The 24,612-nt window shown below is 40.4% G+C and overlaps 1 protein-coding gene across 5 annotated transcripts; it reads right to left on the minus strand.

Moving 5' to 3' along the window:
* Positions 1–1,752: 1,752 nt before the first annotated feature.
* paqr6 (progestin and adipoQ receptor family member VI) lies at positions 1,753–23,131 on the minus strand. Of its 5 annotated transcripts, none has more exons than XM_079503947.1 (9): positions 22,925–23,131; positions 13,894–13,963; positions 13,454–13,755; positions 12,220–12,347; positions 11,017–11,222; positions 6,104–6,230; positions 4,856–4,952; positions 3,714–3,852; positions 1,753–2,691 (listed from the first exon to the last, which is right to left on the minus strand). In XM_079503947.1, the coding sequence occupies exons 2-9, from the start codon at positions 13,925–13,927 to the stop codon at positions 2,426–2,428; spliced, it is 1,299 nt and encodes a 432-aa protein (XP_079360073.1). In that variant the 5' UTR covers positions 13,928–13,963; positions 22,925–23,131; the 3' UTR covers positions 1,753–2,425. The 5 variants fall into 5 exon arrangements, with proteins under 5 accessions (XP_079360073.1, XP_079360071.1, XP_079360075.1 ...); XM_079503945.1 differs by lacking the exon at positions 22,925–23,131 and adding an exon at positions 21,599–21,743; XM_079503949.1 differs by lacking the exon at positions 13,894–13,963.
* Positions 23,132–24,612: the final 1,481 nt, after the last annotated feature.

Consider the following 24,612-nt stretch of genomic DNA (forward strand, 5'->3'; position numbering starts at 1 on the left):
GCTAGATCGAGTATAAATTAGCCTCCACAGCAGCGTTGAATAAATTAATTCCAAACCAGTTTGGGTCGATAATACCACATCAGAGGCCAGTAATGACACAGTTCCAAGAATCAACGGGTCAAAATAGAGAAGTGTGGGTAAGATGATGACCTCAGAGGAAATAAAATCAATAGAAACCCCACCGAGGAGACGAGGTGCAGGAATCCAGACTGTGGGCCAAGCCTTGTTTTGTCAGTGATATAAGGAAAAATATGACTCGTATTATGCTCTATGTTCTACCCTTCAAAATACCTTTCACACATACTCTTCTTCTCATGCTAAATTGTTTGTGTGCTTCTGTGTGTGTGCGTGCGTACTCTATGCGATGTGTGATTCTTCAAATGCACTACAGTGTGCTCTGCTTCCACTCAAGCACTAAAACCCCCTGCAATAATATCCATGTACCTCTCCTACCACAATATCACATACTGTTCCCTCTTCTAGACCTACTCAAAGAACATCTGTTTCTGAATGTACATACCGTACATTTGTTTTTCAGAAACTATTGGACCATTGTGATACATTAAGTACAGCATGTGCTGTACTTAATGTTCGTATTGGGGTTTTAAATAGTTTTACAAGATTTACAGATATGAAAAAAATTACACCTAGCCAAATATCATTTATCCTTCTACTGTGCCTATGTTAACCACCACCACCTTTTCTTTTTAAAAACTTGAATCTAAATAATGATCACAATATTATGAATAATTTCCTCTCTTCTATACTGTACAGGAGTAGGTCTCCAAAACTGGAAATGCAGACTTTCTACAATGGTCAGTATAGAGCAACTTCTGAAGCTTCCTGATACTGTTACTATAAACATTGATTAGTTACTATAATTTCCATAGTAAATGTAAACATTAATACCACAACCCCAAGACTACATTAGTATAATCTCTAACTCACATACAGTACAGTATACCACCTGGCTGAATAAATATAATATATAAATGACAGACCAAAGAGTAGATGTTATTCAAATTTGTTCTAAAATGCAAATTTCTTTCCATTCCCCATGATGGTTGGAGTGAACTATTACATCATACATGCCACTAGAACAGAAAACCTCAATGTCATGTGAAGAATGGCACCACGTGAGAAGTCATTGCTCTAACACCAGGGGCAAAAACGCATACAGTACTGATTATAGCGTTGCTGTCGGGTGGAAACCTTGTATGTCAAAAATCATTACTTTATTGTGAAATTATAGTGAAAATATCCAATCTACAAGCTCACAGTAGTGTACTCTTCACTCTTGTATGATGAAGTAGAGTAGAGCATTGTTTTACAAAAACAAAAACAAAAATATGAAGATACGAGGTTTCTGCCCAACAACGTTAGCCAAAAATGAAAGACTTTCAAATGGAGGCCTTCCCAACCTGTAATTTGAGATGAAATAATGAGAGAACAGTACAGTATTTTTGCAGGAGAAAAAAATAAGAAAAAGAGAAAAAAGCCATCAGGGGGTACATGGCAACTATAGTTACCATAGAAACGTACGTACCCTATAAATTGCCACCTGTGTTTTAATCACAGGCATGCTACCAAATTTTCTGTTGCAAGTAAAGGTTAAGGCTCATAATAAGGCAGACAATCAAAGAGAACCACATTGGCCAACAAATCAATTCAAGCCATTATAGAGTGGAATCAATAGTGATATTTACAGTAGGGTCTGGCAATCAAATCTGTATCATATTATGTAGATTTCAATGAGATGGCCAGCATTGATTACAACTTTATTAAAAAAGCCATACTAACCAAATATTACAGTAACAAAAACAATATATATTTTCTCTTTTACATTTTTGCATTAGTATTATTAAACAATATCAAGATGCACCAGTGACATACAGTTTTGGCCAACATGGATGGAATAATTTTGTAAAAAAAATAGAAGGAAAAAAAAGTCCCTGCCATTCAAAACCTTTCTTTTAGTCCAGTTTGGGATTTGACCAAACCAGCACTGTTATATTGAATAACATATTGTAAACTTTGTAACATTTAGTGTAGCGCTACCATGAGGCACTTGGGTGCTGTGTTAAGACTTGAGGCTTCATTCAACCCAGAGCCTGATATGTTTACATGTGCACCTCTTTAAACATGAGCTATAAACAAAACACATAATAACCAAAAGGCTTCAACAACACCTGGGTTTTCAGCTTCCGAATAAACCGAGTGACACGAGTGAATATTAAAACAAAGTGTATTAACACAAGTTAGACATAATGCTTTAGTATCAAAGACAAAGTATCAAAACATAAAAAAATGTCACAACAGAAGCACTAACATTTATAATTATCTCAAACAAAATAACGTAATATGTGGCAATTATTATAGCCACACCCTTTGCACTGGAAGGTGCAGCAGCTGTTTTATAATACCCTCAGTGTTCCTTGCGTTCACCCTGTGACGTCTGTGTCTGGTTGGCAGCTTGATGGGGTTTACAAAGCAGGGGAGCACTGAAGATACAAATGATGCCTAGGTTGAGGAGGAGACTCAAGGCCAGCGCCCCGATGGTGCCCAGGAACGATGGAACGGCTCCTTGGGACACAAGCCACATCCTACGTGAGGACATGTCTGCTATCACCGCCTCCATCTGAAAGTGTGTGCCCACCACGGCACAGATGTGGAAGAGCTGGTGGCTGTGGCCTGTACAGGTAGAGAATCACATCATTAGGTGCAATGATAACATTTCAGCTTTCTGAAAGAGTGGTGAAAAACATCTAAGCCACGGAACAACATAAACCGTATAATGTCAGATAAACTACAGTAATTGAACACCAACAGTATTCTTTCATTAGACCTCAGAGATCATTCCCACATCCAGAAATGCGACCCAGTGTACACCTACTGTTTTGTTTTTTACAGGTGAGCAGTGACTAGCTTGACTGGAGCGATCAATAGTAGTTGTTAAGCGAGGACAGATTGGGCCTGATTCACATTACGTGTAGCTTACATGATCAGAGTTTATCATAATTGTACTTACAAACATTGTCATCATTGAAGTGGAATTCATCATTCTTTTCCCCTAAATCTTAATTATTTGGTATAATCCAAATGAAGGTTACATGTGTTTGGAAACAGGCTGGAATGTAGTGCAATTATGTGGCTTGTACAATTGCCTTATTCTTTTGCGCAATATCATTTACAGTATTGCCAATTGACAACAAAACATATATTTGTAGACGTAATAGGCTACTGATAATACATTTCATTTAAATATTTTAAAACAAATAAAACATTTGCTATTGAACACCCTTTACATCTGTGTGTGTGGGTTTTACACATTTTTAACCAATGAAAACAAAAAAAGTGCTTCTGACTAAACTTTTTTGGCTAACTATTGGATCCTCAAACTGTCAGACAAACCACCTAACTCCAACTTGTGGAGTTAGGTGGTTTGTCCCCCATTGATTAGAATGACGAAATAAATAAACTATCTCCACATTAATGGTCAAAAACCTCCTACATCCACCTGAGCTGTATTTGGCAAAAGGGATGATAATATAAGGACACATTCAAGTATGTGACAAATTGACAATGCATAAAGTCACGTCACGATACTGATTCTGATGAGGCTTGTGTTGTTCTAAAAACATGTTTCCCAGACCCATTTCTAGACAGCTCGCCTCCTACAGAGCCACACCGTACAATTGTGATGGTGGACATACCAAAGTAGTCAAAGCGCCCTGGAGCCAGCCTCTCCGGGAGGTGAGACGCAAACAGGAAGCAGGTGAGGAAAGCGAAGAGGAGGTGGTAACAGTGGTTGGGCAATGCCTCGCTGTAACTGTCACCTCCCCACAGCAGCAGCTATACGTGCAAACAGATGCATACATCAAAATAAGTCCGCCATAAAGGGTGATGAGACAATGGACACAAATACAGCTCAAAACAAGAGAAATAAATGCATCACTAACTGTCACGTGTGTGTGTGTGTGTGTGTGTGTGTGTGTGTGTGTGTGTGTGTGTGTGTGTGTGTGTGTGTGTGTGTGTGTGTGTGTGTGTGTGTGTGTGTGCGTGCGTGCGTGCGTGTATGCGTGCGTGTGTGCGTGTGTGCGTGCGTGTGTGCGTGCATGCCAACAGGTGAAGTAAGTATACATTTGGAGAAAGTATTGGATGGATACAGAAAAAAGTTAGCAACATAAAAATTAGTGAATAGCAGACAAATAAAACAGCAAGGCCAATTGGAGAAAATAATTCCAGTCATGCAAGTAATTCATAAAAGTAACGCATGATTGACTTTTTATTCAAATAGCAAATTAGTTCTAATTCGTTTTTCCCTCCCATCAATTTCAAGGTTAGCGAGAAAAGGTATTAAAGACTTCTGGCATTAATCTGATCTCAGCTCCTACATAAAGCGTGATATACTGTATGCTCCTTCCGACATCCAAACTTTTCTTCGGAAAGGGGGGTAATATAACTAACTAACTATAAATTGACGTCATTCCGAACTTCTGATGGGCGGTATATCAGAACTTTTTTGTGCATTCCCAGATATTCGGACTCTCCAAACTCGTTCGGAAAGCCTGTCCGAACCGGAAGATTTTTCAGATGTCAGAAGGAACATGTATCGGGCTTAATGCATTTTGCATTCTTTTTCATAATCGTTCATAATTAAAACTGGGACTGAAAATGTGTTGAAAACAAGGCAACAATCTGTAGTACTCAAAATAAAACAAAATGATGATGATGAAAAAGAAATGAAAAATTCTTTGAATTTTGAAAAAGATTAAGAATCACCACAGATGGCATGCTGAATATTTTAGAAACATGTGAGAAAACCTTTCCCCAAAAATGTACAGAAAGCACTCACTCTGTAGAATAGAGGAATGTTGTCAAAGAGAAATGGAAAGACGAATGCCCCGGTCCTAAGAACTTTACTTCTGCGTGGGAACTGTAACTCCAGGAACCTAGGGGAACATATGGGGTACAGAGTCAGTAAGGCTATGTTGAGTCAGTATAATTACAGAATTACTCATGCCTGTCGTTACACTGTCATTACAGCAACCAATGCAGATAGGTCGACTACGTCTGAATACACAAACCTAATCTGATGACATGCAAATAACAGTGTAGACAGTCAGTATTTGCATTTGAGAAACAAAGCAGATTTGCCTGCAGTATGCACAAAGCCAAAAGTATGCTTTTAGACCGGTGCTTGGGACAACGCAAGTCGTGAATGAAACCGGTTATGCCACCATACTCATTGTACCTGTTGCATCTGTCTGTCTGTCTGTCTGTCTGTCTGTCTGTCTGTCTGTCTGTCTGTCTGTCTGTCTGTCTGTCTGTCTGTCTGTCTGTCTGTCTGTCAGTCTCAGTCCATTTCATACCCATAATGGAGATCTCTGTATTCCTACCTAATCCCAAACTGTCGTCTTTACCTTTCTTTCATAGTTTTTGAGTGGCACTAGCCCCTCCTATATTCAGCTATAGTGTAGAAATGTGTCCTAATACAAACATTGAATGCCATTGACAATGAATGGAGAATTTACGTCATATGTGTATGAGCAAATCGGCCATTTTGTCCTAACACAAACATTAAATGCCATTGATAATGAATGGAGAATTTACGTAATTATGTAGACGAGCAAATGGGCTATTTTCCTCCTACGCAATGATGAAATTCCCATTGACAATGAATGGAGAATTTACGTCATATGAGTCTCAGCAAATCGACATGTTACGTCATGATGATGTACGATGATAAGAGCGTCCTTCACTTCACACAAGTGTGATTTTAACCTTTTTAGTTTTTCCTATAATAAAAGTAGTTTTTATTTTGTTTGTATTATATTATTATTATTATGTCTGGCCAGTGTAGCTTTTATGCCTATATATGGACATCTGTCCTTGTCCTTTTATGTCCATACATGTATATGGCATGCCTATATATGGGCATATCAGTCGGATTGGCGGTTCTGGACACAAAATAAGAATATCTTCTGATCTCTACATGGTTTGGTCAATTTACAGTTTGATACCAAGGTCCGGGCCTCTGGAATAATCTGCCTGATTAGATAGATAGATGCATGGTGGGGGTGGGTAGGTAACAGGCTCCTACCTGGAATAACAGGACAAGCTGGTGCAGAAGAGCGTGTTGCCAATGGCAATGGGTACAAAGTACTGATGAAGCCAACTGTTGACCCAGCAGTCTGGCATGACGTAGGACCCATAGGTTATGGCACAGCCTGACAATAAAAACAAAAAGATATCACCAAAACACATTTTCAAAACGTATGCCACAATACCAGTTGTACCCATAGTCAGAGTAGCCGTTGTACACATTGTCCGAACAACACATTGTACAGTACTATGACATCATATTGGTGACATCAGGGATCTCCATACATGGGCATAAGGGACACGAGTAAAATCAACGTGCACCTTGAAATATGTGTGGTGCTGGACGTGAATTCCATGAAATACAAACATTCATGCATACTCCGCACACACTTTTCTCTGCTTTATTAAATCAATGTTACAGACATTCATCAGGTTGGACATAAAAGGGACACAAACAGATAAGACCAGCCAATGTCAGTACACTACACTAGTATTGGTGACATTACACTAGGATACTATATTAAACTACGAGCAAGAAGGATGCTTACTTCTCTAAAGAGCAACTGCAACATGTTTGAACACTATAGCAAATTCTCCATGCAGGCGCAGCTCAAGACAAATTAGTTTGTCACTATGCAGTGAAAACTGCATAGTGACACTGCAGATTTGCAGCCCTGAAATGGACCTTTGGACATTTGAGACAGCACACATCATGTACCTAAAGAGCTCTGTGGCAGATTAAGGATTGCAGTGCCAGGAGCCACATTATTTGAAAAGCTCATTAGTTTAGTACATTTTAAAGCTAAACTGAAGCCTGGTTGCAAACCACTATACTGTAAATATACACACAACCATGAAGTAAAGCCAAATACAAACAATGTGATACATTCCAAGTCTCTGCCACTGGAATGATTTGTTAAATTAATGGGCAAATCATATAATTATTAATTATATAAATAGTCTATCATAAAGAAGCAAAGGAGTCTGTGCCATCACCATCATTATATAGGCATATATACAGTATGTAACTGCACATTTGATTAAACTTTGTCATTTGACATATTTACTTATATTTACAACCATCTTGCGCAATCATTTCTGAGTCTATACCACACAGGGGTACCCTTTAATTAATGATTTGTTAAAAAACAAAAACCCTAAGGGTTGCACTAATGAAAGAGACACATTATTCAAGAAGATATGAGGCAAAGCAAACATTGATCTAAGGGGCTGATAGTGAAGAACTATTAAGCAAATCATTGTTTGTGTAGGGTGGAACTCTACAGTTATTTTCTTAAATTGAAACTATACAGTACATGCCCTGTGGGAAGTTATGGTTATTCTAGTTCTATGACCACAGGCTTCATCCTCTGACAGGGCTTTGTCACATAGTTATATACACGTTGATAACACATTGGCCGCTGCTGTTCATTGGAGCAATGCATCAACGTGACCATCATATTAGATGCATATAATATAAATAGAGTTCAAGTTCAGGTTCAGGTTTATTTGTCATATGTATAGATACAGAGAAATTATTTTGCTCAGAGCACTCTCAGTCTTATATACACAGGACAAAAACAAACATCTATAGTGCAAAGAAAGAACACAAACACAAAAAGTGCAAAGTGAAGTGAAAGTGCAATACAGTTCAAGGTCAGCTGTTCAGCAGCCTGACTGCCTGGGGGAAGAAACTGTTACTGAGACGGGTGGTACAAGATTTGATGCACTGGTAGCGTTTTTTTGGAAGGGAGTGGTTGGAACAGGGTATTTGCGGGATGGCTGGTGTCTTTAATGATGTTGTGGCCGTGGCTGATGTTTTTCCGTACAGCGAGTGGTGTAGATGTTGTGGAGGCTGGGTAGTGCTGTGCCGATGATTTTAGCTGCTGTTTTAACGGTCCTCTGCAACCTGTTGCAGTCCGGAGCGGTCGTGTTACCGTACCACACTGTGATACAGCCAGTTAAGACACTTTCAATTATACAACGATAAAAGTTAACTAGTCCCTTTGTACTTAAGGCGCCTCAGAAAGTACAGTCGCTGCTGCGCCTTCTTGAGGATGTACTCGGTGTTGAGTGACCAATGACCATGTGAATGTGTCTGTGATGTGTATGCCCAGGAATTTAAAGTTATCAACTATGTCGACAGATGACCCCTTGATGGGGGTCATCTGTCAACATAGTTGATAACTTTAAATGATGACAGGATGAAAAGTAACATTCCCCATAGTTCACCAATCTTAGTGGAAATGGCAGGACTTGACTATATGTCTCACCATCCGTTTAACCCAACAACTCAATTCTTTGTGACAGTGTAGCATACAGTAGGTCAGTTGCGGATAAAACCACACCCCTACTGTATTTTTGTGGTTTACAGTGCATGGAGGATGCAACATTGTGCTGCAACACTGCCACCCTCTGGCCATTGCTGGTTGCCTAAACAGCAAGATGAAGAGCACAATACGCTCACACCCATTGCAGGCATCAAGCGTTTTTGATGACTAAAGATTCAGACAGGTGTGATCAATTGGCTCAATCTTTTGATGAACACAACCTAAAATTCCTGCTGAGGAACCAAGGAACACACCACAGGGCATTTTCTTGTAGAAAGTGGTTAAGGACAGCATTTTCTCTCTGAACCCCACCCAATACGAGGAGATAGTCCATCAGTCGACTTTGAGGCCAGGACTAGACTGAGCTGTGGACATTGTTCTTTGCCCTTATGCTTCTATGTACAGTATGTTATTGTATTTTCCTTTCTGTTTTGTGTTATGTCAAATGTGTGTATATGTGTTGCATACAAGGCCACTGGGTCGCAAGACAAATTTCAGTGCAAACTGACAATAAAATACTATATCATATCATATCATCATAGTTGATGTATACTTCGTCTCTGTCGGATGGAAACCTTATAATATTTATTGGACTTTATTTATTGGTATATTGGACATATGTCCAAAACGTACTTTTCAGGATTAAAATTAAAAATTGCAAAAGCTCAAAATGTGCCGCTTCGTGCCACGTTTCGAGTGTGTAGATCTGTTACTTTTGATAATTTTGTTATGATGCTGTAGTATATCAAGTAGGGTATTAATTTACTCAAAACAGTTAAAATGTGGAGATAAGATGTTTCTGCCGACATATTAGACGGATGGAAAGCACTAACCTGAGTGATCATGTCAAAGGACTGACTCATCTTTCCCAGACATTTTCCTCTATAATTAGAAATGGTGAACCGAGCATGGTGCACCCTGGAGAGTCTGCACCAATGCTGCGTCTTATTATGGAAAATAATTTGAATAAATTCTAAATGTACTGCTGTAGGCCTAGTGCATAGTCTACTACAGCAACTGAGAGGCATATCATATTTGTCATAGATCATTTGCTGTAGATGATGCATTTAAACTTCAGCTCGTCATATTTGTTATTGTTACATGTTCTTGGCGAGAGCACGTAAGGTTCACTACAATCATGTGGTTCAAGACATGGCCTTGAATCAAATGTAATTCCGACCCACTCTTGTAAACCTTATTAAGTGTAGAATAACAGGGTTCTTTGTGCTCTGATTATTAACTTCACAAAATTCTTTTTCATCTGGAAATGTTCTGGTCAATGGCTGTAACCTCGACTCAACCCAGTGAGCCATGAATGGTGGCCTAAATACAGTGATCCACTAGGCTTTGCTCTCAACTGAACATTAGCACTTACATCCGTCTAAGGACACATGAGACTATACTATACAATGTGCTGTTTTCAGGTGTCATTTGTGACCTGTTGTAACTAAATCACTTCGTTAATCATAAATTAAACTATTATCTGGATTAATTCCAGTGACATCTGACTTTGAGCAGTTATTGCCCCCAGGGGACCTTGGAGGGGTTCCAGTGGTTTCCAGCAAAATGACTTAATATAGCTTCAAAAATCAGTTTAACCACTTTAACCTTTTATACATGATACTGATTCGAAAATAGCCAATCTACAAGCCCACAACGCATCCCAATGTGATGGGTCCCTGGCATGCTGGCACAAAAGCTTTTCAGAAAGGGGTCCGTGGCAAAATACAATTTGGGGGTCCTTGACAATGACAAAGGTTTGAGAATCCACTGCTTTAGACTGTTTGCAACTCGTGTGGCATTATGAAGGCTGTGTTAAGACACATGAATCAGCAGGAAAGCCTTGACCAAGTCTTGAACCATTTTGGTTTGCAACTTGCTAGGGTTGAGCTGTGCATGTGCCTTAACCACTAAACTCTAAATACTTAGTTGACTCAATACTTGGTCCGCTACTTTTTTCCATCTACAATTCTACATCAAATCTCTTCTCCGAAAATAGGCAATCTGCAAGCTTGTACATGTTGCGTAACTTGCGTCGCAATGAATTGTGGGCTTGTAGATCAGCTATTCTTTTACCAAATGAGAATAGGGACACAAGGGTTTGTGTGGTAACAAACTGTCCTTTGTTTGTCTTCTCTGCGGTGGTCAGGGTTACATGCAGCAGACCATGTTGAACTGAGGAACTAAAGAAATTCTGTATAACCCTGTAATGTAAACATTTAACATCCAGAATCCAATCCTAACTCCTTTTGTGTGTGCTGTCAGTCCTCCCTTGCTACTACCATTTTAATTCCACTTCATTTATCAAGGGCAACATATCTAAGTGCATTGTTTTTAGCAGTGCCCTACATTCAACTAATATTCATGCCTGAGCTGCCCAGTACAATCTTTTATAGTTGTTCAGTGAGCCATTTCATAGTTGTGGATTAAGTACACTTACACGGACAACTCATTGGATAACTGATGAAGAAGTAAAACGTGTTACTCATTCACTTTTCCAATTGCTCTGGGGAGTCAAACAAGTTGCCTCCAACTCAACAAACATGTTTAGGTTCTCGTCTGAAAATAACACATTTCTCACCCAAGCTGTAGAGGCTGAGGGCCCCGTAGTCAAAGAAGTAGCAGATGTGACGTGCCTCTGCAGACATGGTGCTGAAGGTATGAGCGCAGCATGATGTGAAGGGGTACACACATATCAGCAGCATGTACACCAGTAGCGGCCAAACGAAGCCATCCGTCAGGAAGTTCAGCATGGAGCAAAGAATGCTAAACCGCCATAGGAAGTACCTGGGGGACATGAAAAAAAGTAGTTCGAGCCTCTCTCCTAGTTTTCAAGTGTATTCACATAGGGAGGACAATAAACCTTTTCATAAATCAATGCTATTGAACAGTCTGTGTTGGTTAAAAAACTCTTGAACCAATGAAAAGTATTAAAAAGTGCTTCTGACAAAACCAGCCAACTCCATTGGACCCTCAAACTGTCTGCTAAAGCAGTTAACTCCACTCCCTCTCATGCAAGTATCTGACAATATATAAAGTCACAATACAAACTTTGTTGAGGTACAATTGCTTTGTTTAAAAAAATATAAGGTTGAACTTATTAGAGAACATTTTAGAGTTAGCTGCTTTCTGCCCGACAGCAGAGATATAGAAGTTATATTCTGGTCTATAATCGCTCACAAATCAAATATTTAACATTTCACACAGATGATATTTCATTTCACACAGTGATATTTGAATTGTATACTTAGTACATGAGTACACTGCGACTCCCATGTTCAAATATTAGTTTCTAGTAATTATGCATGCAGGTGAAGATCATGCGTCACTTTGCAGTGTTATATTGTGTTTGGTTGCAGTAAATGTATCAGTTTTTCTGTACCTCAGTCTGTACCACCCTACCCTTCACTTTTATATATTATAACTAACAGTTGGCCTTAGTGCCTCTAGTAGTTTTACTCTATGTGTTCTTGTCTTGACACTACTCAGCCTAACTTCATAGACATGGTGGATGTGTCAGTATAATTATCGTCATTGCAAACAGTGGCTTGTGCATTGTTAAACTTGCCCCTATCTGTATATAACAACTTTGTTGTTGTACTCATACCTGACGAAGACCCACAAGGGGTCGAAATGTTGTCATCCTTCTATTCTAATACAATTCCTGTGGGAGCTACAAACAGTGTGCGGACTACTTCTCCTTCTCGTGAAGATCATGCATGCAACATGATCTAGCTATGTGTAAAGCAGTCCAACACATCTCCAATCCCTGTGCACTACACACCATGTTGGCAGGAAGTGGGTCCAGATGTTGACCGTTTCATTGGTCATATGGAAGCTGCTGAGGATGCAGTCCAGAGCTGAGCTCCGAGGGTGACGATAGCCAGAGATGATGCCATCCTCTCGAAACACCTGAGGATCCAGTCACATAAAATAAAATACATCAAATACTACAAATTTTTACAGATTAAGTTATATTTTGTATGGCTTGTGTCCAGTCAGTAATGATCTCCCACTGGCTCTTACTGCAGCTTTGTTATTACCATTGGCATTTTATAAATGTCCGAGGAGAGGAGACAAACAAAAGTACATTTTACTATAAAGAACCAAAAGGAGAGCGTAATTCCCTGTCCAATCTTTAGGTATTAATAAATAGTATAAATATAGTATGATTTAAATAGTATGATTAGTATGTATGATAGTATGATAGTATGATCATAGTATGATTTAAATAGTATGATTAGTATGTATGATAGTATGATAGTATGATCATAGTATGATTTAAATAGTATGATTAGTATGTATGATAGTATGATAGTATGATCATAGTATGATTTTAAATAGTATGATTAGTATGTATGATAGTATGATAGTATGATCATAGTATGATTTTAAATAGTATGATTAGTATGTATGATAGTATGATAGTATGATCATAGTATGATTTTAAATTGTAAAGTATTGCAATCCAATTCAATTAAAGCCTGCCATGCACAGCGACATGTCTGTCTGTCTGTCTGTCTGTCTCTCTCTCTCTCTCTCTCTCTCTCATTAGTGCACTATTAGTGGCTTTACACTTACTTTATTGCTCATCTCTCTTACTGTGATTAGATTGTATAAATCTAAAATTTATTTTGAAAATATGTTAAATAAAAGAAACAACGTTAACATACAAACTGAAAACATGAAAAAGATAAAAGATAAGAGTGCGCGATTGGTTGTTAGTTTCACACAGCCAGACTTTCAGAGATCTCCGCCTAGCTATCGAAAGGCTATGCGAGACTAATTAGTTGTTGACAATGTACTTCACAAGCATGTGCCAAGACTAAAGACTTACAATAATATTGAGAATATTTGATTTGATCAGAACGTCAAGCTCGGACTGAGTTTTATGAGCACCTTTCACCAAACGATAGAGAATGACAGGAGTGTGCCAGAACTGTCATGATTTTATTCCGACATTGCTTGAAAAGTAGGTTTAAGAACAGCATTTGGGAGTTTCTCACTTCCCCACTTACCATGGGAACTTGGTGGGTGTCAAAGAGCGGAACTTGGTGGGTGTCAAAGAGGTGGGGCAGTTTGATGCTAAGCATCTCTGTGGGCAGTTTAATGGCACCTGTCCGTCTCTGACAAGCCTCCCTGAGCCTGGTCCATCCTCCCCGGCACAGGACACACCAGACAGGGCAGTCCAACACCGAGTCATGGGCTCCTTCATTTGGCCCTCCTGTCTCCCATCGCATGCAGCGGCCCCAGCCCCAGCCCTGGGTCCACCTACCAGCTCCAGGACCACTGGTCCCTCCGCCCCGCCACACTGGAAACACTGCAGAGAAAACATTCAAGGAATGTTTAATAAAACAATATGTCCTTGAGAAGCATTAAGACACGAGGCACTTATTTCTTTAAAGTAATTTCTGTCCTTCGTTTCATATTGATCAGAGTAGAAGATGGGTCTAGTTACTTTTTACGGTGTGGCACTGGACTGGCCGAGCCATCTAGAAGAGGGTCTGTGTGCCTGTCCGTGGCTAATCCTGCAAACCACAGCACCGCATTTCTTGTTCACGTGCATACTTTTCACGTTTTATTGTTTTTTCAATATTATATTATATAACTTTTTTGAGGGAGGCAAATAACGCCACAGTGATATGACGTCAGTGTTGAGAACTCAGGATGATGACATTAACTGATTAACATGACCTCTGAGATCCACATGAAATCCACACTGTTAGACCCCGTCTTTTCCATTTTAAGAATACAGTGTCAGAATAGACATTCGCCGGAAAAGCATGTTATTTCTGTCAATTTTGCACATCTGGCCACAATTCACAGATAATGTATAGTATCAGCTAACAGCTATACAAATGGACTAAGTCAGAATGATAGTCTGACGATTGATAATCTTGACGTTGTATCCATCGTTGGAGTCAAATTCAAATTCCAAGGCCATGACTCAGTTTCCACACACATTCCAGGTAGCCGTCCTTGGGGTTATCTACCCGAGGTTCTCCCCAAGGTTTAAGTTTAGTATGATAGCAAACTTGCTTATGATGTGTTTGTTTGCTGGAGTCAAGACTAACAAGACTCTCCCAATATCAAACATCTCAAGATGTAGGTTACCGAGACAGACTTTGACTCAGAGAATGACTGCCATTGTCACATTGTAGTAGGCTGCTAACAAAGCTTGCATGGTGATAACATCATGATCCTGAGTGCCAATATCGCACAGAACAACAATCCCTCTCTGTCAACAGGACGTTTGTCGATAAGATGGTATTGTTTGTCAGCCAATTTAAAATATCCTCCAATATTTTGGACATGCTTTTCCTTCAACATGATTTGATTGGTTTAATTTGTTATTTCCGCTAAGAATGGTTTCAGTTATTCATGGACATAGCCTGTTGTTTCTTTGAAGATTTTGTTTTAGTGTTTGTGCTGCCATTTGGGTGTATGAAAAAGACATGCCATTGGTTAGACCAGTCATTAGTCCTACAACTACAACCTATCTCAAACCCTCACCCTAAACCTAACCTCCCACGGGGCAGCACACCTAATCCTAACCTTAACCCATGTCTAACCAATGACTAGTCTAAACTAAGTATGCACCCCTCGTAAATAAATATCAATAAACAAAAATAAACTAAAAAAAAAGTTGAGTTTCAGTTGAGTAAATACCAGTAGGTATGAAGGACACGGATTATAACAGTGTACAAGTAGCTCTTTGTTTATTTGGGACAGAACAACAGGAACACACTTTGAAGGCTGAAAAGCTGTGAGGAAAAGGAAACAGTTGCCTGACAGACAAACTGAAATAGATTACCCCACACACACGCGCGCGCACGCGCGCACACACACACACACACACACACACACGCTACGCATATTTGGCAAACAGGATGAGAGGTGATCACATACTTGGACACTATGTTGTGTCTGCGCTTCTGACATAATTATGAATGCATCACTAGCATCCACAAACAATGCACAGGAAACTATGCTTATATTCATTATAAAGTGAGCCAAACATATACAATCTGGTAATTTTACACCATATTTTTTGTGTCGTACAATATGTGTCATACAATATGCAGCACACCTTCATGGTGTTTCTCTGGCCCAAGAGCAACGTGTGGGGACTGTCGCTTATAGTCAGTGGCCCAGCTGTGGGCCCAAGCCAGTTAACTGTGACAAAGTGAGCTTTGTATCAGCCAAGCCTCGAGAGACGAGGGCCAAGAGACGACTGTTACACACTGCACTGGATGAAAATGAGGCACCACACACACACACACACACACACACACACACACACACACACACACACACACACACACACACACACACACACACACACACACACACACACACACACACACACACACACACACACACACACACACACACACACACACACACACACACACACACACACACACACACACACACACACACACACACACACACACAATCATAGAAACACTAGGGACGGACAACAGTTAACAGTACATGTCATGTACGCCACATACATAATTAGTGTGTAGTTGCATGCAAATCCTGTGGGGGACAAGTGCTGCATTCATTTCATGTTGGACAAATGGACATGCAGTCGTGCACTGCACACAGGCCACAGTACACACAGGAAAGAAGCTTGTTTCCACTATGAGTTTCCTGGGTTTACTGGAGAGTAACATGTGAAAGAGAAATGGATTTATATGTTTGGCCGTCTGAAGTGACAACAATTTGAATAGTTACTCAAGGCATGTGTGGGGCTTTCATACTTGTGCTTTGTGGAAGTCAACACCTTTATCAGAACAGGTTTTCCTTAAGATCAATATTTGTGAACTTGAGCAGCTGAAAGAAACAGAATCAACAAAGACTAATTTCGAAGTTCCCCGAGGGACGCTTTCTAGACAGACTTCCTTGCCAATTCATGGGAAAATAAAGCCTGAATAATACCTCATCGCATGACTGTATCGCATGTCAAAAATAGACAATCTACGCACACCAGCACCTTGCATTCAGATGAAATCTGTTGTTTTCAGTGTCACATAGTACTGAATCAGTAAACAAATGGTGTGGATGTTTATTAATAGTAATTGATTGATTGCATAGTCAGCTTCACATAGTTCTTGAAAGTCATATACCTGTAGTAGACAGCCATATAGATCAATAACAAGAAGTCAGAACCAAGTCAGTCAAGCTCTGGGAGAAACTTTCAGGATATTCCTTTTAAAAGCACACCACAACAGTACAAGTTTACGAACATGCGTTTCCTTCCTCCATTAGCCTTTGAGGAGCCAAAGGACATGGCTGGTGGTCAGACATGTATTAGAGCAATAGGTACAGACAACATCAAGAAGGCAAAAACATACTCTGCATTTCCCCTACCCTATCACAAATGAACTAATAAAACATACTCTGCATTTCCCCTACCCTATCACAAATTAACTAATAAAACATACTCTGCATTTCCCCTAACCTATCACACATGAACTAATAAAACATACTCTGCATTTCCCCTACCCTATCACACATGAACTAATCTCTGCATTTCCCCTACCCTATCACACATGAACGAATCTCTGAATTTCCCCTACCCTATCACAAATGAACTAATCTCTTCCCCTACCCTATCACAAATGAACTAATCTCGCACATAACTGAGCTTTCCGCCAGCCAGCTTTCTCCTGCTGTAAACATGAAATCAGCTGACAGCAGGAAAGAAGTACTCCCATCTTACTCCCAAAACAACACGTCCCTATTATGAGTCATGCTGCTGGATGCACACTCTCCGAAGTTATGACAGTGATTAATGATGGGAGGCCCCTCTGAGGCTTTCAAAGACTATCACGACCCTGAAAACTGGGAGAGAGTGACAACGACAAATGAATGCTTCGTGAAAACTCAAAGGTGTGTATCCTATCCTCCTAACTGTAGTTTACTGTAGACTCCTGCATATATCTGGTTATTGCGCAAAAAGGAAAATTGACCTGACTTCTGGGAAAGGCCTGCTGAGTGCTGGAGAGAACAAGAGGAGGTGTTTCTGGGGAAATGCTGTGCTGGTTGAGATGGTTGGATCTTGTGACTTGTTTATTGAGAGGGAAGTGCAAACCTGTAGGTGTTGCTGACCCGCCCACTCTTTTGTTTTACTCCCCCCCAAGCCATCCCTCTGTTTTACTCCCCCCCAAGCCATCCCTCTTCTCTCATATATTATGTTTTACTCCCCCCCAAGCCACCCCTCTTCTCTCATATATTTTGTTTTACTCCCCCCCAAGCCATCCCTCTTCTCTCATATATTTTGTTTTACTCCCCCCCAAGCCACCCCTCTTCTCTCATATATTTTGTTTTACTCCCCCCCAAGCCACCCCTCTTCTCTCATATATTTTGTTTTACTCCCCCCCAAGCCATCCCTCTTCTCTCATATATTTTGTTTTACTCCCCCCCAAGCCACCCCTCTTCTCTCATATATTTTGTTTTACTCCCCCCCAAGCCACCCCTCTTCTCTCATATATTTTGTTTTACTCCGCCCCAAGCCATCCCTCTTCTCTCATATATTTTGTTTTACTCCCCCCCAAGCCACCCCTCTTCTCTCATATATTTTGTTTTACTCCCCCCCAAGCCATCCCTCTTCTCTCATATATTTTGTTTTACTCCCCCCCAAGCCACCCCTCTTCTCTCATATATTTTGTTTTACTCCCCCCCAAGCCACCCCTCTTCTCTCATATATTTTGTTTTACTCCCCCCCAAGCCACCCCTCTTCTCTCATATATTTTGTTTTACTCCCCCCCAAGCCACCCCTCTTCTCTCATATATTTTGTTTTACTCCCCCCCCAAGCCACCCCTCTTCTCTCATATATTTTGTTTTCATTGAAGGCTCCTTTTCCTGCTGTTGCTGCTATGACACCTGAATATCCCTCCAAGTATCTATAAAGGTTTACAGTATATTATGTATTCAATACTTGCCTAACGTAACAACCAGGGTCGCCGAAATATGGCTCCTTTTCCACCAGGGTGGAACTGGTTCGGTTATTTTCGAAAGATTTGTAAAGTTTTTCTTTGCCTACGATGACATGCCGAATATTATAGGGATGGCAATTCAAGTTGAAAGAACATTAAGAGTGACAGTATTATTTAGTACAATGCGTTTATACGGTTACCAATGTACATGTATAGCAAGCATGTACAAAGAAGGTATTGGCCTAAAAAAAGAAGGCATCTCATTCTCAACTAATGAACAGCTATAGAGAGAAATTCAATACCCACATAGCTGTTAAGGACATGGTGGATATCTCCCGTCAACGTGTGATATTGAATCATCAGACCATCACAGTTTGCCTTCTTCTCTGTCCCTCAACACAGTACCCAGTTAATTTACATAATCTACATATAGTGAAGTACAGGGGTCTTCAGTGTTTTTCAGGCCAAGGACCCCTTCGCTGAGAGAGAAATTAAGCAAGGATCCCCAATGCATGTATAAAATTGAGTTGTAATTTATTACATAGATGGCTTCATTCATAGATGTTGCGTTTGTTTACGATAGTTAGCACTATCAATGTTATCATCAGTATAAATTTATGTTTGTTTGTTTACACACTACTATTAATATGTTGGAATCATGTTGAAGTATTTTCAGACATCTAACCACTTAAACGCTCAACTTTGTAAACTTGACCATTGGCTCTATACATTGCAGGCTGACACGCTGCAGCCTGTCATGCTGCGATGCCTTGTGACGTTGTGAGCTGAGCTTGCAGATCTGCTATTTTCTGTGAATGTTCCCCCCAGAACAGGGATGCTAGGGTTCAAGTGGTTAATGTTAAAACAATGTTTCTATCACACATAGATTTGGCAGTCCCCCTGTAGTAAGTTTGAGGACCCCCTAGGGGTCCCAGACCCCCTGTTTAAGACCCAGGATCTAGCAGTCTACCTACCTCTGGATTAGTCCATTGTATCCAAACTATTTTGGAGGAAAAAAATGTTCTCGCTTTTTGAACTCATCCTACTCCTAAATTCTGAAATTCCTTCCCTCACTCGTGATGCTGTCACATGACCTTCTCAATGGACATCTTTATTGCCTTGGGGCTGACAATAAGAAGCCTATGCCGAGCATGTCTACACACATGCGCGCACACACACACGCACGCACTCGCGCACACACACACACACACACACACACACACACACACACACACACACACACACACACACACACACACACACACACACACACACACACACACACACACACACACACACACACACACACACACACCTACTGTATTATGCAAACATCCCAGGCACATGCAGAACAGAGGCCCAAGTCACAGAACATTCCATTGTCATGTTGTGACATGCAAGTGTACTGTACAGTATGCCCTTTCTGCACCAGTCTGTACTATACATTAGCACCTCACTACGCCTGTAAACTGGTCATCACATCACAACTTTTCTGTTGTCTAACTTTTGTTTTGTTTTTCAGTTATCCTTCCTTAACTTTTCTCTATTTCTGCATTGTGCATCTGACATTACAGATTACTTGCAACTCTAACCAAATGGATGCTTTTACTTATCTTATTTAATGTTGATATCACAAGCTAAATGCAGAGGAGATAAAAAATTGCGCTTTTCATGAAAGACTTGGTGTTGAATTTGAATCTGTATTTGGAACAATTCCAAATCATAATTTGGGAGTTGTCTCAGCTCAGTCTGCATATTCCTTGGCCCGCCTTCATGTAACTTTTGGCAATGAAAACCAATTTTAATTGTACTTGCAGAAGACCCAACCAACAGGCTTTCACAGCAATGATTCATGTTAATTTATGCCTCAACTGTACACTACTCACGTGTCACGTTTGTCCACACCTGTACTGGATTGTGTCCATAGTTTAGCCTACTTGCAATCTATCCCTCCTGAGGCTCAGGCTCCTGTGGGAAAGACATTCTTTGCGCTTCTTCTCCTGCAGTAATAATGACGTATAAGCGAAGTGTTGAAATATAATATACAGAATCTGCTCAAATGTTAACTCTATACTCCAATTCAAATAATTACATTTTATTATAGTGCACACTGCATGCAAGTTGTCTCAACGTCACTATACATGTGGAGCAGTCCAACGTTTCCGACATGAGCAAGCACTTGGCGACAGTGGAAAGGAAAACCTCCCACTTAACACAAAAATCCTGAAGCAGAACGAGGCTCTATGTGGGCAGCCATCTGCATCGACAGGTGGAATCAAGTTTAAATACACTATTACATGTTTTAAACTATTTTAATGACAAGTAGAGGGCTGTGAGATATGGACAAAAACAATATTTTTGACCAAATACCTCAATATTGATATTATGACAATATTGTGGGGATGGCTATGGTGCTTTCACAAAATATTTACTCAGTGAGATTTTCAATAATGACTTAGAGGGTGAAGGAATAATAGAACAGTAAGAAGTTAAGAACAAGACTCATAAGTTCTGAAAATTACACTACCTTATGTAATGCATGTCTTTAAAACCAGGAAAAGACACTGCCCAGCTGGCTCAGCCCTACTGAAAAGATTGTAGCTAAATGGTGTGCTGTGCCATCCATGGGCAAGCCAATGGTCACTGTAGGCTACTTAGGAGCTACTGGAGTAGTTTAGGCTGCTTATTGTTCGACTGCTAAGATAGCCTATTCTATTGGAAGGAAGGTTTTAAATAGTCACGTTCCACTTCCAAACCTTTTGGAAAAGTGTATTCCTACCAACGCTCATTCATTCTGTCATAGATCGAAGCCCAAGATGAAAAGCTGCAGGCAATAGGCATTTCCATTTCCTTTCCTCCTTCTGCATTCCATCAAGTATGGAAAACTCAATACATCACCGAAATGGAAAAATAAAAGCTGCTTTTGCCATAACAACCATTTCAAAATAGAATACGCGCCACTTGAGGAACTCACTGTTCAGTACATGACTTTCCAGGAATCTCAACCTACACATCAACAATTAACCGCCCACCGTACGGGATGTTCCATCGCTGCATATGCAGTCACAAGCACAGAAACGTATTCGATCTAACCGTACGTACGGTCACAACTGACCATGTAGAACCTTAACAAATACAATATACTGATGGCAAACATACTCCTGTGTGAACAAATATGAAACAAAAAAAGCGATACGAATCTTTTGTCAACTTACCATGCGTGTCGGGCATGCGGAGGGGTAGTAATGCCGCCACCCAGTGCGCCTACAAAAAATCCACTATAACGGATAGGCTTATATATGTTTTTAAGTAAGTAATTAAAAAAATAACGGGGAAAGCTGAGCGCGGCCAAGGAGGGAGAAGTCGTTTGTAGGATGGACAGCTATTGTGAGTGAACTCAACGCACTCTCAGACAGTGTGTGTGTTCAGATCGCTGTAGGCTGCGCCCTTCTGAAGTCCCGGAGGAGCCAGTAGGAAGCGCTGCTCGGAACTCACGTGGACTGTTCCAGCAACAATAACAACAGCCATGTGTGTCGCAGTACTTTCATCCCCGCGTACTACTGTCCCAGTGTCCCGACCATAGGGTCCCGACCCGAGTCCGACCACATCCTCAACGCATCGTTCACGTTGTAGCCTACTTAGCAGACAGCATTCTTCTATTTACAAATGGCTATTACGTAACTATAGTGGTTTAGTCAATGCATGTGCATTATTAGGCTACCGTTTCCATTTTCATTTAAAACTTTGAACATCCTACAATTACTATCTGACATGATGAAATAATTATTGTTATGATAGCCTATAATCATCTGACGTGCGTCGAACATCGCGCATAGGCAGGCTACACTTCTACACAAGTAGGCCTACACTATACACAAGTTGTATAACCACTAGAGCCCCAAAAAAATCTTCAAGTAAGATGATGTCATAATGGTCACTCCACACGAGACATTTCTGAGAACTACGGAACTTGCGAGTTGAAACGCGGGCAACTCTCGAGTTTCTTTAGGGCGAAATCCAGAATGCCGACTTCAATCGAATTGGTTATTGATGCCAATATCAATCAATAGAGCTAGCTTTGTGTCGGTTTGTATCTGATTATGACTGAATCTGACTATTAAATGAAGGGAACCAGATTTCTGACTTTGCGCCACTGGCCACATTTTTAACATAACTCGACTCATTTGGATTCCCATTTCCCATTATTGCAGTTCCCGCTGGTCGCTGCAGTCACACCTCCCGAGAACGACGAACCAGACCAAATCCCAGCACCGTCAGCACACTGAGCACAGCGGCTTGTTTTATTGGATGCAGACAAGAAAGAAACATTGTTTTTTCATGATCAGGGGACATCCGAGACAAGGAGGAAGACCGTTGCAATCACACCATGGAGCTTATGCGTTAATGTAGCCTATCAGAATACTTTTCATCCCTCACACTATTGATGTAATGTGGGACTGGGACATTCAACGTTTTAAATGAGTCTACAGTGATAAACCACGGTCAATAAGTAAATAATGTAGTAGATACTAGATACTCACTCAAAATGTTTTATGCATGTAGGCGAGGCATATAGGTAAGATGCGCTTCATATTCCAACAACATTTCATCAGAGGAGCATCTTTAAACGGATAGAAATGTAATTTAAAATAAATAGAAAATCGTGAATCTTCTGCTCGATTCCCACTCGGTTACAAATTACAGCCCCTCTGAAGTCCTTATCCAGAACTGGGAACAGAAAAAAAGAACTCAATGTCCCTCTTGCTCCCCGAAAAAGTGAGCCAAACAAAGTGCCAACCCACTGACTGAGGCCCAGGGCAGAGGGACAAAAGAGGGGGCAGTAGAGCTGGGAGATGATGGCATGCTGGAAGATTAGAACCAAGTTCAGGGAGTTAATGAAAACGTTGACCAATTATTGGGCATAAAGCCCCTACATGGGTGTGTGTGTGTGTGTGTGTGTGTGTGTGTGTGTGTGTGTGTGTGTGTGTGTGTAAATACAGCATGGTTGCACCACAAACCATGATTTATCAACAAGTTGTCTGATATTTGTAATACAAAAAGTTAAGACACCACTGCCTTGCTGCAGTCTACTACAGTGCAGGCAGATCATTTGTGACAAAAGAACCTGGCCAGATTATGTAATTTATGCCACAGAAAAAGCATGGTCACAGACTCACGGGCATACACAAACAATTCATGATTAAACCGTAACTAATGATGAATTTGTTTAATTGTAATAAATAATCAAAGCATTCATCCTGGACATTGAAGTGGAATTTTGGAAGAACCTTAACTAATTATATATTACACCTGGTTAAGCCACCGTTAGTTAAAAGTGTAGGACCAGGAATTCATAAAGTAGTGTTCATGATAAATTAATTTACAAGTTAATCAATCATAATGAATCACTAAGCGTTAATTACTTGTATGAATTTGCATCAATTAAAGTGTCAAGTGTGTCACCACTTTCCTTCCATTTACAATGCTTCCTTTTTCACATGATTTTGCTAAACACTAGCTGACTATTTCTAGGTGTGCTCAAGTCTGAGTTATACTTAGTTGCACGTGGGTGTTGTGAGCTTGTAGATCAGCTAATTACTGTGTGCAAAACCAGCACCCAACCAAATTTAACCTTTGTTGATTCTAGGATGGGATGGCTCAGGGTTAGGACAGAGTAAAGCAACTTGCAATGGGCCTGGTCTTCAAGATACTCAATAGAACAGGGAGACCCATCAGTCTACTACTTCAATAAACATGAAAGACACCAGGACTTCTGGGACAAATTTGTTCTACTGCTATGCCACCAAAATGTGGAATGCCCTACCAACAAACATATAAAAAATCAGACCCATCTGAAGTGAGTGGTGCTGTACTTGTGCTGTACTGTACTGTACTGTACAAGCCCTCCTCCCTGGCCTGTGTGTGTCTGTGTGTTAGGCTGTGCAACAGTGACACTTGGTGATTGGTGAACAAACGCTAGAACGCTATTTCCGTGCTCGGACAGACAGGGACACAGGGACACAGCCCCACACATAGCTGTCAGTGTCTATAGGGGTAGTTGCACCACTCAAAAAGATATATTTACCCTCCTTCAAAACCACCATAAAAGAAAAGTCCTCCAAGCTTAACACCAGAAATCTGAAAGATATGGAGAGGGGGAGGGAGGAAGGAAGAGTGTGAAATATAGAAACAGTTAAAAATGGATTTACAGAGGAAGTGAGACAAACTA

This window comes from Electrona antarctica, assembly GCF_951216825.1.
Source record: "Electrona antarctica genome assembly, chromosome: 6".
In the NCBI taxonomy this organism is placed as follows: domain Eukaryota; kingdom Metazoa; phylum Chordata; class Actinopteri; order Myctophiformes; family Myctophidae; genus Electrona; species Electrona antarctica.

What these genes read in the sequence shown, in the direction of transcription:
- paqr6 (XM_079503947.1), bottom strand. Translation starts at nt 13,927, where the DNA reads ATGGCTCGGCCAGTCCAGTGCCACACCGTAAAAA. An exon ending in CCAGTGCCACACCGTAAAAA is followed by an intron (nt 13,756 to 13,893) that starts GTAACTAGACCC and finishes TTTTCTCTGCAG; the next exon opens with TGTTTCCAGTGTGGCGGGGC. An exon ending in CCTCAGCCTCTACAGCTTGG is followed by an intron (nt 6,231 to 11,016) that starts GTGAGAAATGTG and finishes TTTTATTGTCAG; the next exon opens with GCTGTGCCATAACCTATGGG.